Genomic DNA, 17,553 nt, shown 5'->3' with positions numbered 1-17,553 from the left:
GTCTTATGATGATTACATAGTTTTGTGTGGTGCTTTTATATATACATTTCCCCAATATAAGATGCACTTTTTTTTCGAAAAGTGTGGGGGTCTAAAAATTGGGTGCATCTTATCCAGTGGTTGTAGATTTTTTTCTTTGCATTTCCCGTTTTTTTCGCACTTGTTTTTGCACTCATTGAGGACAAGCTAATGGATGGGAGTTTGGACAGTGATGAGAGTAATGAGGAGTTGTATGAATTTTAGGATGAATAAAACTTGAGTTCAATAATTTTATGTAATACATTTTTTTCAAATTTTGGACCCCAAAATTAAGGTGCTTCTTATACATGGGAGCATCTTATACATGGGAAAATACGGCATATATATATGCCGGGCCCTGGCCGGTTGGTTCAGTGGTAGAGCGTCGGCCTGGCGTGCAGGAGACCCGGGTTCGATTTCCGGCCAGGGCACACAGGAGAAGCGCCCATTTGCTTCTCCACCCCTCCCCCTCTCCTTCCTCTCTGTCTCTCTCTTCCCCTCCTGCAGCCAAGGCTCCATTGGAGCAAAGATGGCCCGGGCGCTGGGGATGGCTCCTTGGCCTCTGCCCCAGGTGCTAGAGTGGCTCTGGTCGGGGCAGAGCGACGCCCCGGAGGGGCAGAGCATTGCCCCCTGGTGGGCAGAGCGTCGCCCCTGGTGGGCGTGCTGGGTGGATCCCGGTCGGGCGCATGCGGGAGTCTGTCTGACTGTCTCTCCCGTTTCCAGCTTCAGAAAAAATACAAAAAAAAAAATTATATATATGCCGTATATATATATATATGGAACACTACCACACAAAAACTTCTTCCTTAAAATCCTTTCAGAAAAATTTAATTTTCCATCCTTACTACTACCAAAAACATTAGTTGGCCTTTTATTTTTTAAGTGGTAACCTGAATAGTCAGTGGTAGAATCAGGCTGGGAAGAATTTGAACATTTCCATGGAAAATGTGCTTTTAAACAATATACTAACCCACAAGAACCCAGAGGATTTTTTTGTATTGTTTTGTTTCTTTGAGTTGTGCATTACTGTTTGTGCCTCTGAGTTGAAGTGAAACAGATTATTCTGTAATATCAAGCTATAAAAATGTTTGACTTTTTTTTTCAAAAAAGTTTTTTGTTTATAAAGTCACGGTTATACCCATTCATAGACTTCGGGTATATGTGATAATGCATAGTAATCATAAGACAAATACTTCTTTGGAAGCAAAACAAAACTCATCTTTTTTTAAATTTTTTTATTTATTCATTTCTAGAGAGGAGAGAGAGAGAGAGAGAGAGAAGGAGGGAGGGAGGGAGAGAGGGAGAGAGGGAGGAGAGAGAGACAGAGAGAAGGGGGGAGGAGCTGGAAGCATCAACTCCCATATGTACCTTGACCAGGCAAGCCCAGGGTTTCGAACTGGCGACCTCAGCATTTCCAGGTCGACGCTTTATCCACCGCGCCACCACAGGTCAGGCGAAAAACTCATCCTTATGAACTGTGAATTTTGGCATTTTCTCAAGGATTCTTACGGTGTACCCTGTTCCCTTACATAGTCTCTTTGTCTTAAGGAAAAGAAAGTAAGGCAAGTGATTTTTACTACTCTGAAAATTTGCTTAACTTAATTATAATAACTATTGATTGAGTTTATCATGTAGCGGACACCATACTAATCATTGACTTTATATGCTCTCATCCTAAAACCATTTGAAGTACTATTAAATCCCCCTTCCCAGAAAAATACAGAAAATCTTCATATTTTGTGATATTATGTGATCATATCTTCTAGAATCTCTCCCTTTCAATATATGTATTTCTAGATAAAGAAACTCAGTAATAACAGTGGGAAGAACAAAATAACCAGGAGCTGATGAGGGAATTTAGAAATGTGAAAATAACAGAAATATGAAACAAAAACAAAAGCAGCCTCATCACAGTGACATAAAAGAGAGTACCAAAAGGAACTGATAGGAACCCTATTAGACTAAAACTTAGTATGTTGTTTATTATCTTTCTCTAATAATTTTTCTTCGATTTAGATATAATTAGGAAGTATTTAATTAAATTTAACAAAGCAATTTAATTTCTCAAAGAATAAATATAAGCTAGAATATTTTGAATATTAATGGAGCCTAGCGAGCATTCTATTATGTAAATTCAAAATATTCTTATATTCTAATACAGGTCCCAAAAGCTTTAAATAACCAACTTAACCATTAAATGGTCTTAGGAAAATAAGGGTTATAAAATTGGAAGTTGTTTAGGCTCATATACTTGTCCTTACATATTTAATATTAAAGTAAAGAAAAACTACAAATATTTTAAAATTTCTGAATACTTTAGAAAAGAAGTTTTTCTTATGTTTTAGTGTGATTATGTGATCTTGCTATGTGAATAGAAGAATGACAAAATAACAAACTGAATATGAGGGTAGACAGGTAACAAGTAACTGGAATCCAGATTCTTTAAGATTTTTGGGTTTATTTTAGGGTGATATGGGGTACTATTGTACAGTTGTTAGCAGAGGAGTAACAAGACCTATCTTGTGATTTAAAAGAATCATTTGGGCTACTATGTTGATAATTTACTGTAGAAGGAAAAGAGCAGACAGACTATTTAAGAGGCTATTGCAGTAATCCCGAGAAGAGACAGTAGTGTTAATTCAGACTAGAGTGAAATAATGAGAAGTGGTTAGATTTAGGATACATTTTGAATGCAGAGCCCATAGGATTTCTGATACTTTGGATGTAGGTGTATGAGAAAAAGCAGATAAAAAATGACTACAAGGTTATTTGTGTGAGTATTTGGAAGGGATTAAAGTTGCCCTCAACTAAGGTAAGGACAGCTGTAACTGGACCTGGTTTGGGTGACAGAGGCATATGAGAAGATCAATTTTTGACATATTATTTTTGAGAAGTCAGGTATGCTTTTGGACTGGAGCTTCAAACTTGGAAGTTTCAGCCTGTAGATGATAGTGAGCCTGTGTCTATAAAACTGGCCATAAATTGCTTGGTAACTGGGCATCAACAGACAAGATAGTACAGTATTTTTTTTCTAATAGAACTGTCACTAATAATCACAGTATTCAAATTCCTTTTCATAATTATTCTTATTATGTGAGAAAAATAGAAGCAACATTGAGAAAAGGTCCTCTTGCAGAGATTATGTCAAGGGAAGTACCATAAGTCAGACAAAGAAAGACAAATACGGCCCTGGCCAGTTGTCTCAGCGGTAGAGCGTCGGCCTGGAGTGCGGGGGACCTGGGTTAGATTCCTGGCCAGGGCACATAGGAGAAGCGCCCATTTGCTTCTCCACCCCCCTTCCTTCCTCTCTGTCTCTCTCTTCCCCTCCCGCAGCCAAGGCTCCATTGGAGCAAAGTTGGCCCGGGCGCTGGGGATGGCTCCTTGGCCTCTGCCCCAGGCGCTAGAGTGGCTCTGGTCACGGCAGAGCATCACCCCCCAGTGGGCAGAGCATCGCCCCTGGTGGGCGTGCCCGGTGGATCCTGGTCGGGCGCATGCGGGAGTCTGTCTGACTGTCTCTCCCCGTTTCCAGCTTCAGAAAAAAAAAAAAAAAAGAGACAAATACTGTATGATTTCACTTGTATGTGGAAACTTAAAAAAAAAACAGCTGAATTAATAGATACAGAAAACAGATCTGCCATTGAGGTGGAGGGAGGAGTGAAATGAGTGAAGGTAGTTAAAAGGTAAAAACTTCAAGGTTTTTTTTTTTTTTTTTTTTGTGGCAGAGACAGAGAGAAAGAGTTAGAGAGAGGGACAGACAGATAGGAAGGGAGAGAGATGAGAAACATCAATTCCTTGCTGTTCCTTAGTTGTTCATTGATTGATTTCTCATATGTGCCTTGACCGTGGGGCTACAGCAGACCGAGTGACCCCTTGCTCCAGCCAGTGACCTTGGACTCAAGCTGGTGAGCCTTGCTCAAACCAGATGAGCCTGCGCTCAAACTGGCAAGCTCGGGGTCTCGAACCGGGATCCTCCACGTCCCAGTCCAACGCTCTATCCACTGCGCCACCACCTGGTCAGGCAAAAAACTTCAAGTTTTAAAATGAATTATGGTACCTGACCAGGCGGTGACGCAATGGATAGTGTCGGACTGGAATGCAGAGGGACCCAGGTTCGAGACCCCCAGGTCTCCAGCTTGAGCGTGGGCTCATCTGGGTTGAGCAAAAAGCTCACCAGCTTGGACCCAATGTCACTGGCTCGAGCAAGGGATTGCTTGGTCTGCTAAAGGCCTGTGGTCAAGGCACATATGAGAAAGCAATCAATGAACAACTAAGGTGTCGCAATGAAAAACATGATTGATGCTTCTCATCTCTCCATTCCCGTCTGTCTGTCCCTATCTATCCCTCTCTCTATAAAATAAATAAATAAATAAATAAATAAATAAAAATTTAAAATGAATTATGGTAAGTTAACAAGGATGTAATGTACAGCATGGTGACTAAGTTAAATAGTATTGTATATTTGAAAGTTGCTAAGAAAATAGATCTTAAAAGTTCTCATCACAAGATAAAAATTTGTAATCTTTATTATATGCGGCTTAAGTGTCTGTCGCCGATAGCTTATTGGTTGCTTGTGTAACTGTACTAGCCAATGGGGTGAAGTTGCCATGGCATTCAAATAATCCCGCCTTCTGGCATTGCACCTCACAAATTGAGGTTAAAGATTGGAGCAATTATTATGCTGTTAAGAAATCTTAACACTAGAAGGGGTCTTTGCAATGGTACAAAACTAGAGGTTCTCCAATTGAAAAATAATGTCATAATAGCTAAGTCTTTGGCTCCTCTAAAGGTGAAATACATGTCATTCCAAGAATTGATTTGACTCCATCTCAAACAGGGTTGCTGTTTCAATTGAGACGTAGACAATTTCCTGTAAAACTTGCCTTTGCTATGACCATCAATAAGTCTCAGGGCCAAACGCTTAAGCGTGTGGCATTTTTTTACCTGAGCCTGCATTTGGACATGGTCAACTTTATGTTGCCTGTTCAAGAGTTCGTGAAAGAATGGATGTAAAATTAAAAATAATTGATGGTCCTCTGCAAGGCGAGCTTAAAAGTGATGGAAAGATCTACACAAGAAATGTTGTGTACAAAGAGATCTTTGACATGTGAATTAACATTTTATTATTTAAATCACCTTTATTTATTGAGCTAGCAGTGGCTCTTAAGAAATGTACCGCCAGTGATTTCCTTCATTGCACTCTACTTTAAGCAATTAAGCAAGTAGAAGGGGGAAACCCCGTGGGGGCACTAAGCAAAGGGGTGTCCTTGCCGCCTGCCCTGGGTAATTCAGTTTGAATTTGCAGACACCTTTGCACAAATCATTTTAATTACAATTTATAATATCTAGAACAGCGGTCATTTCGTATGACCGCCGGACTTTCTAGTTTATAGCATTAATGAACCCCAAATTGGAGAAGTAATGATGCTACAGTAGCTTTATTATACTTGGAGTAAGAAGACTTGAATTCAATTTACAGTTGTTTTGCTTATTAGCAGAATTATAATGAGCAATTCATTTAACCTTTCTGAAATTCCAATTTCTTTCCCTTAATATGAGAATAGCCAAATCTATTTTGCATGGTTATTATAAATAATTTTTAAAGCTAATATATGTGAAGGTAAATTATAAAGAACTATATAAATGTATTAAAGGATTATTATTTGAAAGAATTTCTCTTAACCTTAGAAGTGATATAACATTGTAAAATGTAATAATTTCCTGAAAGTAAATAGATTATTATTTTGAATACATTATTACTTTTTCCATATCTTTTCCCTTGCATAAGAATGGAGCTCTTCATATAGTAGGTAATAAATGCTATTAATGGAACATGTTTAGTAGAAGTGTTATTTTGTATTTATTTCCTATGTATTCCTAGATAGTATATTAATATATTCCTATATAGCATATTAATGTGGGAAAAATATGGGAAACTCGGGCCTGGGTTTCAACATAGATGTTGTCACTTATTAACAAATTTGTGTTAGTAAACGTGTTCTAAGTCTCAGGTTTCTTTTCTCTTTATATTAGGGATAATATTTACCTTTCAGGACTGCTGTGTGAGGTTCAAGTGTAAAGCACCAAGCATAGGAGCTGGCACAGAGCTGGCAGGAAATGTTTATTTCTTTTTTCCCTCCAAGAGTAGAATAATCTTGGAATAATTTTAAAGCTGAATAATAATAATTTCCTAATAGCTAAAAATTCTTAATCATCATTTTTTATTTGTTATGCTGATTTCTATATTATTTCAACTTTTAAATCTCTACCTCCCCCCACCCCTACCATGCTTTGCAAAGCAATTTTTATTTTGTATGCTTTTTCAGGTAATTTTTAAAAAAAAGCCATTTTAACGTTACATCTGCACCATGGACAGCACAAAGGAAAAGAATGATAATTACAAAGATGATCTTCTACTTAGGATGGGACTTAATGATAATAAAGCTGGAATGGAAGGATTAGATAAAGAGAAAATAAACAAAATTATAATGGAAGCCACAAAGGTATGTTTTATGATTCTTTCAATATCTTTAGTAACTCTTATACTTTCCATTTAAGTGAAAATCCGTAAGTTTTAAACATCCTTTTTCTTATAATTTTTAAATTACAAATGGTTATGGAATAATCTATTTGTTATTCTGGACATCTAGTTTTCTACATACTTTACATGTACATAATATTCATGTAAAACAAAATAATATGCATGTATTTTGTTACCCTTTTTTAAACCCCAGTAGAAGAATACTATAATTGGTGGAACAATTTCACTTCTATAGTTATTCTTGCACATAAGTAAAGTTATTAAAAAAAACAGGGTTATTTATTATAGTATTGTTTGTAAAAACAAAAGACTAGAAATGATATATATTCACCAGTAACGATTCTGACTGATTCAATAAATTATATCCACACATGTAGCATAGAAAAGAATGAAGATTTTTAATTGCTTATACAGAAAGATCTCCAAGTTGTAGTAACTGAAACAAAAATGAAAAACACAACAATTATAACATTTTTCTTCTGGGGCAAAAAAACGGTAAAAAAGATATGTATATTATTTTGTTTTACTTATATATTATTTACATATAAAGTAGAAAACTGGATGTCAATGCAAAATATCTAAATGCAAAATAGCCAAAATGGTTTTAAAAAGGAACAAACATAAAGATGTTTGATTTTCCAGTTTCAAAACTTATTATAAAGCTACAGTTATCCAGACAGTATGGTACTACCATAAGGCTAAACATAGAAAACAATGGAACAGAATTTAGTCCAGAAATAAATCTTTATAATTTATTGATTTTTGACAAAAGTACCAAGACAAAAGGATAATTTGTTCAGCAAGTGTTTCTGGGACAACTGGATATCCATGTACAAAAAATAAAAAATAAATAATGGCCTGACCGGGCGGTGGCGCAGTGGATAGAGCGTTGGACTGGGATGCGGATGACCCAGGTTCAAGACCCCGAGGTAGCCAGCTTGAGCGCAGGCTCATCTGGCTTGAGCAAAAAGCTCACCAGCTTGGACCTAAGGTCGCTGGCTTGAGCAAGGGGTTACTCGGTCTGCTGAAGGCCCGTGGTCAAGGCACATATGAGAAAGCAATCAATGAACAACTAAGGTGTCGCCACGAAAAACTGATGATTGATACTTCTCATCTCTCTCCATTCCTGTCTGTCTATCCCTCTCTCTCTGACTCTCTCTCTGTCCCTGGAAAAATAAAAAATAAATAAAAAATAAATCTTAACCTTTAAAAAAAAAATGAACTTAGACCCTCACCTCACACTATACTCAAAAATTAACTCAAAATAGATTTAAATATCAAAACTAAAGCAATAAACTTTAGAAGAAAGGAGAAAATCTTTTTGAGACACAGTCAAAAAAATAAAATATCAAATTGGACTTCAGATATCAAAAGGTTTGCACTTCACAAGACACCATTGAAAAATAAGGATAAGCCCTGGCCAGTTGGCTCAGCGGTAGAGCGTCGGCCTGGCGTGCGGGGGACCCAGGTTCGATTCCCAGCCAGGGCACATAGGAGAAGCGCCCATTTGCTTCTCCACCCCCATCCCCTTCTTCCTCTCTGTCTCTCTCTTCCCCTCCCGCAGCCAAGGCTCCATTGGAGCAAAGATGGCCCGGGCGCTGGGGATGGCTCCTTGGCCTCTGCCCGAGGCGCTAGAGTGGCTCTGGTTGGGGCAGAGCGATGCCCCGGAGGGGCAGAGCATCGCCCCCTGGTGGGCAGAGCGTCGCCCCTGGTGGGCGTGCCAGGTGGATCCCAGTTGGGCGCATGCGGGAGTCTGTCTGACTGTCTCTCCCCTTTTCCAGCTTCAGAGAAGAAGAAAAATAAATAAATAAAGATAAGCAGCATACTAGGGTAAAAATATTTGCAAAACAGACAAATAACTCATTTCTAAAATGGGCAAAAGATGTAGACATTTCACTAAAGAAGATATAAGAATGGCTCATAAGCACATGAAAAGATATTCAGCATATTAGTCATTGGGGAAATGCAAATTAAAAATACAATAAGATGCCATTAATACTCATAGCCTAGAATGGTTATATTAAATAAGACAGACAATAACAAATGTTGACAAGGATGTGGAGAAATTAGAACTCTTCCACATAGCTTGTGAGATTAATAAATGATTCAGCCAATTTGGAAAACAGCCTGGCACTTTCTCAAAAGGTTTACCATGAAGTTACCATATGACACAGAGATTTCACTCCTAAGTACATATCCAAAAGAAATAAAAACACCTACACAAAAAACATGTATACAAATATTTCTTGCAATATTTTCATAATAGTCAAATAAAAATAATCCAAATGTCTATCACCTGATGAGTCGATAGATACTATATTCAGTGATGGAATGGTAGGTAATCTTCTAGAAGTTATTTTCTTTAATGTTTAACATTAAAAATTTTAAAATAATTTTAAAGTAAAAGTGAAGATAACTATGACACATTTGACTAAGTCCTTGGATATACTCTGAGGATCCTGCCTAGGATACATTGATACTTTCTGACTGCAGATCTTTACTCATCTCAGTTTATACTGTGCTTAGTACTGCCTCACAACAGTTCTATCATTTAGGTAACCATAAATTCATTTTACAGATAAGGAAACATAGAATGATTAATTTTAGGATCACTTAGATAGAAGTAGTGGAACTAACTTTTGTGTGTGTGTGTGACACAGAGAGACAGAGAGAGGGGCAGATAGGGACAAACAGACAGGAAACAAGAGAGATGAGAAGCATCAATTCTTCATTGCAGCACCTTAGTTCATTTGATTGCTTTCTCATACATGCCTTGACCAGGGGTAGGGGGGGTGGCTAGAGCAGAGCGAGTGACCCTTTGCTCAAGCTAGCGACCTTGGGCTCAAGCCAGTGACGTAGGGGTCATGTCTGTGATCTAATGCTCAAGTCAGTGACCCCACGCTCAAGCTGGTGAGCCTGCGTTCAACCCAATGAACTCAGGGTTTGGAACCTGGGTCCTCTGTGTCCCAGTCTGATGCTCTATCCACTGCGCCACCGTTTGGTCAAGCATTGTATTACTAACTTTTGATTGCTGTTTTTTTTTCCTTTGGAGAGATAGAGCAAGGTAGGGGGAGGGGCGAGAGAGAGAGGTTTCATTTATTGTTCCACTTAGCTGTTCATTCAGTGGTTGATTTCTATATGCCATATGTGTCCTGACCAGAGAGCTCACCCACAACCTTAGGGTTTCAAGTCGATGCTCTAACCAACAGAGCTAAATGGCCAGGGCTAAGTTTTCTTTATTTGTTTCTTTGTTGTTGTTTTTATTTTTTTTTTGTTACTCTTCTTTTTTTATTTAGACAATTAATTTTAATGGGATGACATTGATTAATTAGGGTACACATCTCCAGGTCATTTTGACATTTGGTTATGTTGTACTAGAAAGCCCAGCGGTCATACGAAATGACCACTGTTCTAGATATTATAAATTGTAATTAAAATGATTTGTGCAAAGGTGTCTGCAAATTCAAACTGAATTACCCAGGGCAGGCGGCAAGGACACCCCTTTGCTTAGTGCCCCACGGGGTTTCCCCTTTCTACTTGCTTAATTGCTTAAAGTAGAGTGCAATGAAGGAAATCACTGGCGGTACATTTCTTAAGAGCCACCGCTAGCTCAATAAATAAAGGTGATTTAAATAATAAAATGTTAATTCACATGTCAAAGATCTCTTTGTACACAACATTTCTTGTGTAGATCTTTCCATCATTTTTAAGCTCGCCTTGCAGAGGACCATCAATTATTTTTAATTTTACATCCATTCTTTCACGAACTCTTGAACAGGCAACATAAAGTTGACCGTGTCCAGGCCCTGGCCGATTGGCTCAGCGGTAGAGCGTCGGCCTGGCGTGTGGGGAACCCGGGTTCGATTCCCGGCCAGGGCACATAGGAGAAGCGCCCATTTGCTTCTCCACCCCCCCTCCTTCCTCTCTGTCTCTCTCTTCCCCTCCTGCAGCCAAGGCTCCATTGGAGCAAAGATGGCCCGGGCGCTGGGGATGGCTCCTTGGCCTCTGCCGCAGGCGCTAGAGTGGTTCTGGTCGCAACAGAGCGATGCCCCGGAGGGGCAGAGCATCGCCCCCTGGTGGGCAGAGCGTTGCCCCTGGTGGGCGTGCTGGGTGGATCCCGGTCGGGCGCATGCGGGAGTCTGTCTGACTGTCTCTCCCCGTTTCCAGCTTCAGAAAAATACAAAAAAAAAAAAAAAAGTTGACTGTGTCCAAATGCAGGCTCAGGTAAAAAAATGCCAACACACTTACGCGTTTGGCCCTGAGACTTATTGATTGTCATAACAAAGGCAAGTTTTACAGGAAATTGTCTACGTCTCAATTGAAACGGCAACCCTGTTTGAGATGGAGCTAAATCAATTCTTGGAATGACATGTATTTCACCTTTAGAGGAGCCAGTCAAAGACTTAGCTATTATGACATTATTTTTCAATTGGAGAACCTCTAGTCTTGTACCATTGCAAAGACCCCTTCTGGTGTTAAGATTTCTTAACAGCATAATAATTGCTCCAATCTTTAACCTCAATTTGTGAGGTGGCATGCCAGAAGGCGACAGACTATGCAAACTAATGTTCACCTTCCCCCTGACCCGCTCAATTTGCGTTCAGCCGTGGCAACTTCACCCCTGGCTAGTACAGTTACACAAGCAACCAATAAGCTATCGGCGACAAACAGACACTTAAGCCACATATAATAAAGATACCCATCACCAAAATTCAATTTGTCTTCTGTCACCTTCTATCTGGTTTTCTTTGTGCCCCTCCCTCTTCTCCCTTCCCCTCCTAACCACCACACTCTTGTCCATGTCCACGAGTCTCAATTTTATTTCCCACCTATGTATGGAATCATGCAGTTCTTAGTTTTTTCTGATTTACTTATTTCACTCAGTATAATGTTATCAAGGTCCATCCATGTTGTTGTAAATGATCCTATGTCACCATTTCTTATGGCTGAGTAGTATTCCATAGTATATATGTACCACATCTTCTTTAATCATCAATTGAAGGCCCTTTTCGTTGTTTCCATGTCTTGGCCACTGTGAACAATGCTGCGATGAACATTTGGCTGCAAGTGTTTTTACTTACCAATGATTTTGAGTTTTGGGGGTATATACCCGGTAGAGGGATTCCTGGGTCATATGGTAGTTCTATTTTTAATTTTTTGAGGAACCACCATACTTTCTTCCATAATGGTTGTACTACTTTACATTCCCACCAACAGTGAATGAGGGTTCCTTTTTCTCCGCAGCCTCTCCAACACTTGTTATTAACTGTATTGTTGATAATAGTTAATCTAACAGGTGTGAGGTGGTATCTCATTGTAGTTTTGATTTGCATTTCTCTAATAGCTAACGAAGATGAGCATCTTTTCATATATCTGTTGTCGCATTTGTATTTCTTCCTGGGAGAAGTGTCTGTTCATGTCCTCTTCCCATTTTTTTATTAGATTGTTTGCTTGTTTGTTGCTGAGTTTTATGAGTTCTTTGTATATTTTGGATATTAGGCCTTTATCTGTGCTGTTGTTTGAAAATATCATCTCCCATTTAGTTGGCTGTATTTTTGTTTTGTTGTCAGTTTCTCTTGCTGTGCAAAAGCTTCTTAGTCTGATGTAGTCCCATTCATTTATCTTTGCCTTCACTTCCCTTGCCTTTGGAATCAAATTTATAAAGTGCTCTTTATGGCCAAGGCCCATGAGTTTAGCACCTATGTTTTTTTCTATGTAATTTATTGTTTCAGGTCTTATATTTAGGTCTTTGATCCATTTTGAATTAATTTTAGTACAAGAGGACAAACTGTAGTCCAGTTTCATTCTTTCGCATGTGGCTTTCCAGTTTTCCCAGCACCATTTATGGAAGAGGCTTTCTTTTCTCCATTGTGTGTTGTTGGCCCCTTTATCAAAGAATATTTGATCCTAGAAATGTGTTTTTATTTCTGGACTTTCTATTCTGTTCCATTGGTCTGAGTGTCTGTTTTTCTGCCAATATTATGCTGTTTTGATTGCCATGGCTCTATAATATAATTTGAAGTCAGATATTGTAATGCCCCCAGCTTTGTTCTTTTTCCTTAGGATTACTTTGGCTATTTGGGATTTTTTATAGTTTAATATAAACCTGATGATTTTTTGTTCCATTTCTTTAAAAAATGACATTGCAATTTTGATGGGAATTTCATTAAATTTGTATATTGCTTTGGGTAATATGGTCATTTTGACTATATTTATTTTTTTCTATCCAAGAACAAGGAATACTTTTCCATTTCATTGTATCTATTTTGATTTTTCTTAACAATGCTTTGTAGTTTTCATTATATAGGTCCTTTACATTATTTGTTATGTTTATTCCTAGGTATTTTATGATTTTTTGTTGTTGTTGCAACCATGAAGGACATTATTTTTTTGAGTTCGTTTTCTAATGTTTCATGTTTGCATAAATGAAGGCAATAGACTTTTGTATATTAATTTTGTATCCTGCTACCTTACTCTATTGGTTTATTGTTTCTATTAGTCTTTTTGTGGAGTCTTTGGGGTTTTCGACGTATAGGATCATATCATCTGCAAAAAGTGAAACCTTTCCTTCTTTCCCAATATGAATGACTTTTATTTCTTTCTCTTGTCTGAATGCTCTGGCTAGAACTTCAGCACTACGTTGAATGAGTGCAGAGAGTGGACAGCCTTGTCTTTTTTCTGATTTTAGAGAAAAAGTCATCAGTTTTATGCCATTTAGTATGATGTTAGCTGCTGGTTTGTCATAAATGACCTTTATTATTGTTGAGAAATTTTCCTTTTATACCCATTTTTTGAGTGTTTTAAACATAAAATGGTGTTGTATTTTATCGAATGCCTTTTCTGCATCTATTGATAGGATCATATGGTTTTTGGTTTTTGTTTTGTTGATATGGTGTATTACCATATGGTGTATTACTATTTTTACGTATGTTGAACCATTTCATAATTCTGGGTTGAATCCCACTTTATCATGTTGAATTATTTTTTTAATATATTGTATTCGATTTGATAGTATTTTAGTATCTATATTCATTAGAGATATTGGTCTGTAGTTTTCTTTCTTTGTGCTGTCCTTGTCAGGTTTTGGTATGAGGGTTATGTTGGCCTCATAAAATGTGTTTGGCAATATTGCTTCTGCTTCAATATTTTGGAAGACTTTGAGTAGAATAGGAACCAAGTCTTCTTTGAATGTTTGATAAAAATCACTAGTATAGCCATCTGGCCCTGAACTTTTATTTTTTGGGAGAGTTTTGATAGGTGTTCCTATTTCCTCCCTGCTTATGGGTTTGTTTAGGCTTTCTGCTTTTTCATGACTCAATCTGGGATGATTGTATTGTTCTAGGAATTTACCCATTTCTTCTAGATTGTTAAATTTGGTGGCATATACTTTTTCATAGTATTCTATAATAATTCTTTGTATATCTATGATATCTGTGGTGATTTCTCCTCTTTCATTTTGGATTTTGTTTATATGAGTCCTTTCTTTTTTTTTCTTGGTGAGTTTTACCAAGGGTTTGTCAATTCTGTTGATCTTTTCAAAGAACCAGGTCCTTGTTTTTTTTATTTTTTTCTATAGTTTTTCTGCTCTCTATTTCATATGCTCTGATTTTTATTATTTCCTTTCTTCTGTTGGTTTTGGGTTGCCTTTGTTCTTTTTCTAGTTCCTTAAGATGTGAAGTTAGGTTGTTTACTTGGGCTCTCTCTTGTTTGTTCATATAGGCCTGGCATGATATGAACTTCCCTCTTATTACTGCTTTTGCTGCATCCCAGATATTCTGATATGTTGTATTGTTATTTTCGTTTGCCTGTATGGATCTTTTTATCTCTGCGCTTATTTCTTCTTTGACCCACTTATTTTTTAGAACTGTGTGGTTTGATTTTCACATTTTTGTGGATTTGTTTACTTTTTTTTTTTTTTACACTTGAATTCTAGGTTCAAAGCCTTATGGTAAAAAAATATGCTTGGTATAATTTCAGTTTTTCTGAATTTGTTGATGTTATTTTTGTGGCCCAACATATGGTCAGTTCTTGAGAATGTTCCAAGTACACTGGAGAAAAATGTATACTCTGGCACTTTGGGATGAAATGTCCTGTAGATATCTGTCATATCCAATTGTTCTAGTTTTTCATTTAAGGCCGATATTTCTTTATTGATTCTCTTTGGATGAATGATCTAGAGCTGTCAGTGGTGTATTGAGGTCTCCAAGTATGATTGTATTTTTGTTGGATTTTATTTTTAGGTCAGTCAGTAGATGTCTTATATATTTTGGTGCCCCTTGGTTTGGTACATATATATTAAGAAATGTTATGTCTTCTTGTTCTAGCATCCCCTTTATCTTTAGGAAATGACCATGTTTGTCTCTGATTACCTTTGCTGTCTTGTAGTCAGCATTATTAGATACGAGTATAGCTACATCTGCTTTTTTTTGGATGTTATTTGCTTGGAGAATAGTTTTCCAACCTTTCACTTTGAATCTGTTTTTATCCATGTAGCTTTCTTGAAGGCAGCATACAGTTGGATTTTCTTTTTTATCCATTCTGTTACTCTGTGTCTTTTTATTGGTGAACTCAATCCATTTACATTTAGTGTAATTATTGATACTTGAGTGTTTCCTATTGCCATTTTATATATTGCTTTCTGATAGCTTTGTATCTTATTTGGTTCTTCTCTTTTGTTTTTCTATCATTTGTTTTTGTTTGGTAGTATTCTATACTTCTTTCATCTGTTTCTTCTTTTTTTAAGCCATATGTTTCTGTGGTGATTTTTTTCAGAGGTGGTTACCATTAAGTAATAGAAAGGATACATATATACATTGTAGTACATTATCTTTTGAGTGCTTCTGCACTCCATCCTCCTTTGCTACTGTTAATCTTTATCCTCTCCCCTTTTTTGTTTTTGTTGTCACAGATTAATCTTGTTTTTACTGTGATCTTGATGAAGCTTTTACTCTTAGATTTTTTTCCGTTTTGTTCTTTGTATCTGGTTGGATAACCCCCTTTAGTATTTCCTGAGTGGGGGTTTTCTGGTGATAAATTTTCTCATCTTCTCTATATCTATGAATTTTTATTTCTTCTTTGTATTTGAAGGATAGCTTTGATGAATATAGTATTCTTGGATAGAAGTTCCTCTGTTTCAGAACTTTAAATATTGGAGTTCACTCTCTTCTGGCTTGTAGAGTTTCTGCTGAGAAATCTGTTGATAATCTAATGGGCCTTCCTTTATATGTTGTATTCTTCATTTCCCTGGCTGCCTTGAAGATTTTTACTTTATCATTGGCTTGTGATCATTTCATTATGATGTGCCTTGGAATAGGTTAAGATAAACTTGGTGTTTGTTTGCTTCTTGAATCTGGGGCTCTAATTCTTTCCACAGGCTTTGGAAGTTCTCCTCTGTTATTTGTTTAAATATGTTCTCCATTCCATTTTCTCTCTCTTCTCCTTCTGATATACCCATTATTCTTATGTTGCTCTTTCTGATAGAGTCAGATATTTCCTGTAGGGCTTTCTCATTTTTTTAAAATTTGTGAGTCTCTCTCTTCTCTCTATAGTGTCTTTAGTTGCCTGTCTTCTATGTCACTAATTCTCTCCTGTATTCTGGCCTGTTCTATTAGCTAAGCTTGTTACCTCGTTTTTCATTTCATGAATTGAATTTCTCATCGCTGTTTGATTCTTTTTTATAGTTTCCATTCCCTTGGTAATGTATTCTTTTTGTTCATCAAATTGTTTTTTGAGCTCTCTAAATTGCCTTTCCATGCTTTCTTATATTTCCCTGAGTATTTTTAGGACTTCAATTTTTAATTCTCTGTCATTTAACTCCAAGGTTCCAAGCAATTGAAATTTTTTTCTATAGATTTTTCCTCATTTATCTGAGCTACATCTCTATCTTTTGTATCCATGATATTTGATTTCTTTTTCCTTAATGGCACTTGAGAGTGGTATTGTTAATAACACTAATAAGAGATGATTAAAAAAAGAAAAGGAAAAAATACAATGATATAATGAAATTTTTATTGTGCTAAGTGGAGCAAAAGCTACATAGAACGGAGAGCCAGATTTTGGGGGGAAATGACAGAGATAAAAAAAATTAAAAAACACACAAAATGCCACAAAGAAAAAATTTGAACCCAGAATAAAATAATTTGTTTGTAAATGATGATCGAATGAGAGAAAAAGTGAAGAAGGGAAGAAAAAAGAAAAAAAATGAGTTAAGGTTTTTGGTAATTAACCCTTATAAAAAAATACAAGAATGGAAAATGTGACACCTATGGGTATTGAAGTTCAAAATGAAAAGGAAAGAATGAGATGGAAAGAGGATAAAATGACCAAAGTGGAAAGAAAAGGATGAAAATTACAAGAAAAATATGGAAAAAAGCTATAAAAAATGTAATTTTTTCCTGCTTTTGACAGCTTATCTTCTTCTTTTTTTAATCCTTCATTCTCTCTTTGGCAGGTGGCGCTGTACCACAGCTTTGCCCCTGTGGCACTCCTGAATAGAGATTTGCAATTGATGTGTTGCTATGGCGATGACATAAGCTAGGCCTCAGTCCCGTTGGTAGGCGGGGCTTGTTAGGGTTTGTAGCCTCCAACAATGGGATGTTCAGTTTTCCCAGAGCCTCTCCCCACGTCTCTCCTTCCTGAGCCAGCAGCCTGGGACCCAGCTGTGAAGTTGCCCCAGCCACTGCTTGCAGAGCAAGAGGCTCTAAGAGCTGCCAAGTTCCCCCTTTAGCCCTGCTCAAAGCACAATTCTGGGTAAGGCTTTGTCAACCAGAGCCACCAGCATAAGCAGGCAGGGCTGGGAGCCGATTGCTTTTCAGGTGCCTTTCTAAGGGCCTCTGGGAGTGTCTAGTATGCCTCTGTGCTCTGTGGGTATTTTCTCCCTTGTGCCTGTTTGGAAGCCCGCAACCCAGCCCCCACAACTTCTACAGTGCTCTCTGAGGTCTGCTCCATGGGAATGTGCTTTGTAAACTGTATCGGCTGGCGGAGGCGCCCCACCTGGA

At 37.5% G+C, this 17,553-nt stretch overlaps 1 protein-coding gene across 7 annotated transcripts in view; it reads left to right on the top strand.

Moving 5' to 3' along the window:
- POLK (DNA polymerase kappa) overlaps positions 1-17,553 on the top strand; it is a 140,980-nt gene that overhangs the window by 25,463 nt on the left and 97,964 nt on the right. For 4 of the 7 annotated variants that reach the window (XM_066234920.1, XM_066234916.1, XM_066234917.1 and 1 more), the window contains one exon: positions 6,342-6,518. The exons of the other annotated variants lie outside the window; for them this stretch is intronic. In XM_066234920.1, the coding sequence (XP_066091017.1) occupies positions 6,384-6,518 (135 nt within the window). In that variant the 5' untranslated portion in view covers positions 6,342-6,383. The remainder of the gene's footprint in view (positions 1-6,341; positions 6,519-17,553) is intronic. 7 annotated transcript variants of the gene reach the window in all.

This window comes from Saccopteryx bilineata, chromosome 6 (assembly GCF_036850765.1).
Source record: "Saccopteryx bilineata isolate mSacBil1 chromosome 6, mSacBil1_pri_phased_curated, whole genome shotgun sequence".
NCBI lineage: Eukaryota > Metazoa > Chordata > Mammalia > Chiroptera > Emballonuridae > Saccopteryx > Saccopteryx bilineata.
The sequence above is the reverse complement of the archived record's forward strand: the minus strand, read 5'-3'. Positions and strand labels throughout refer to the sequence as shown.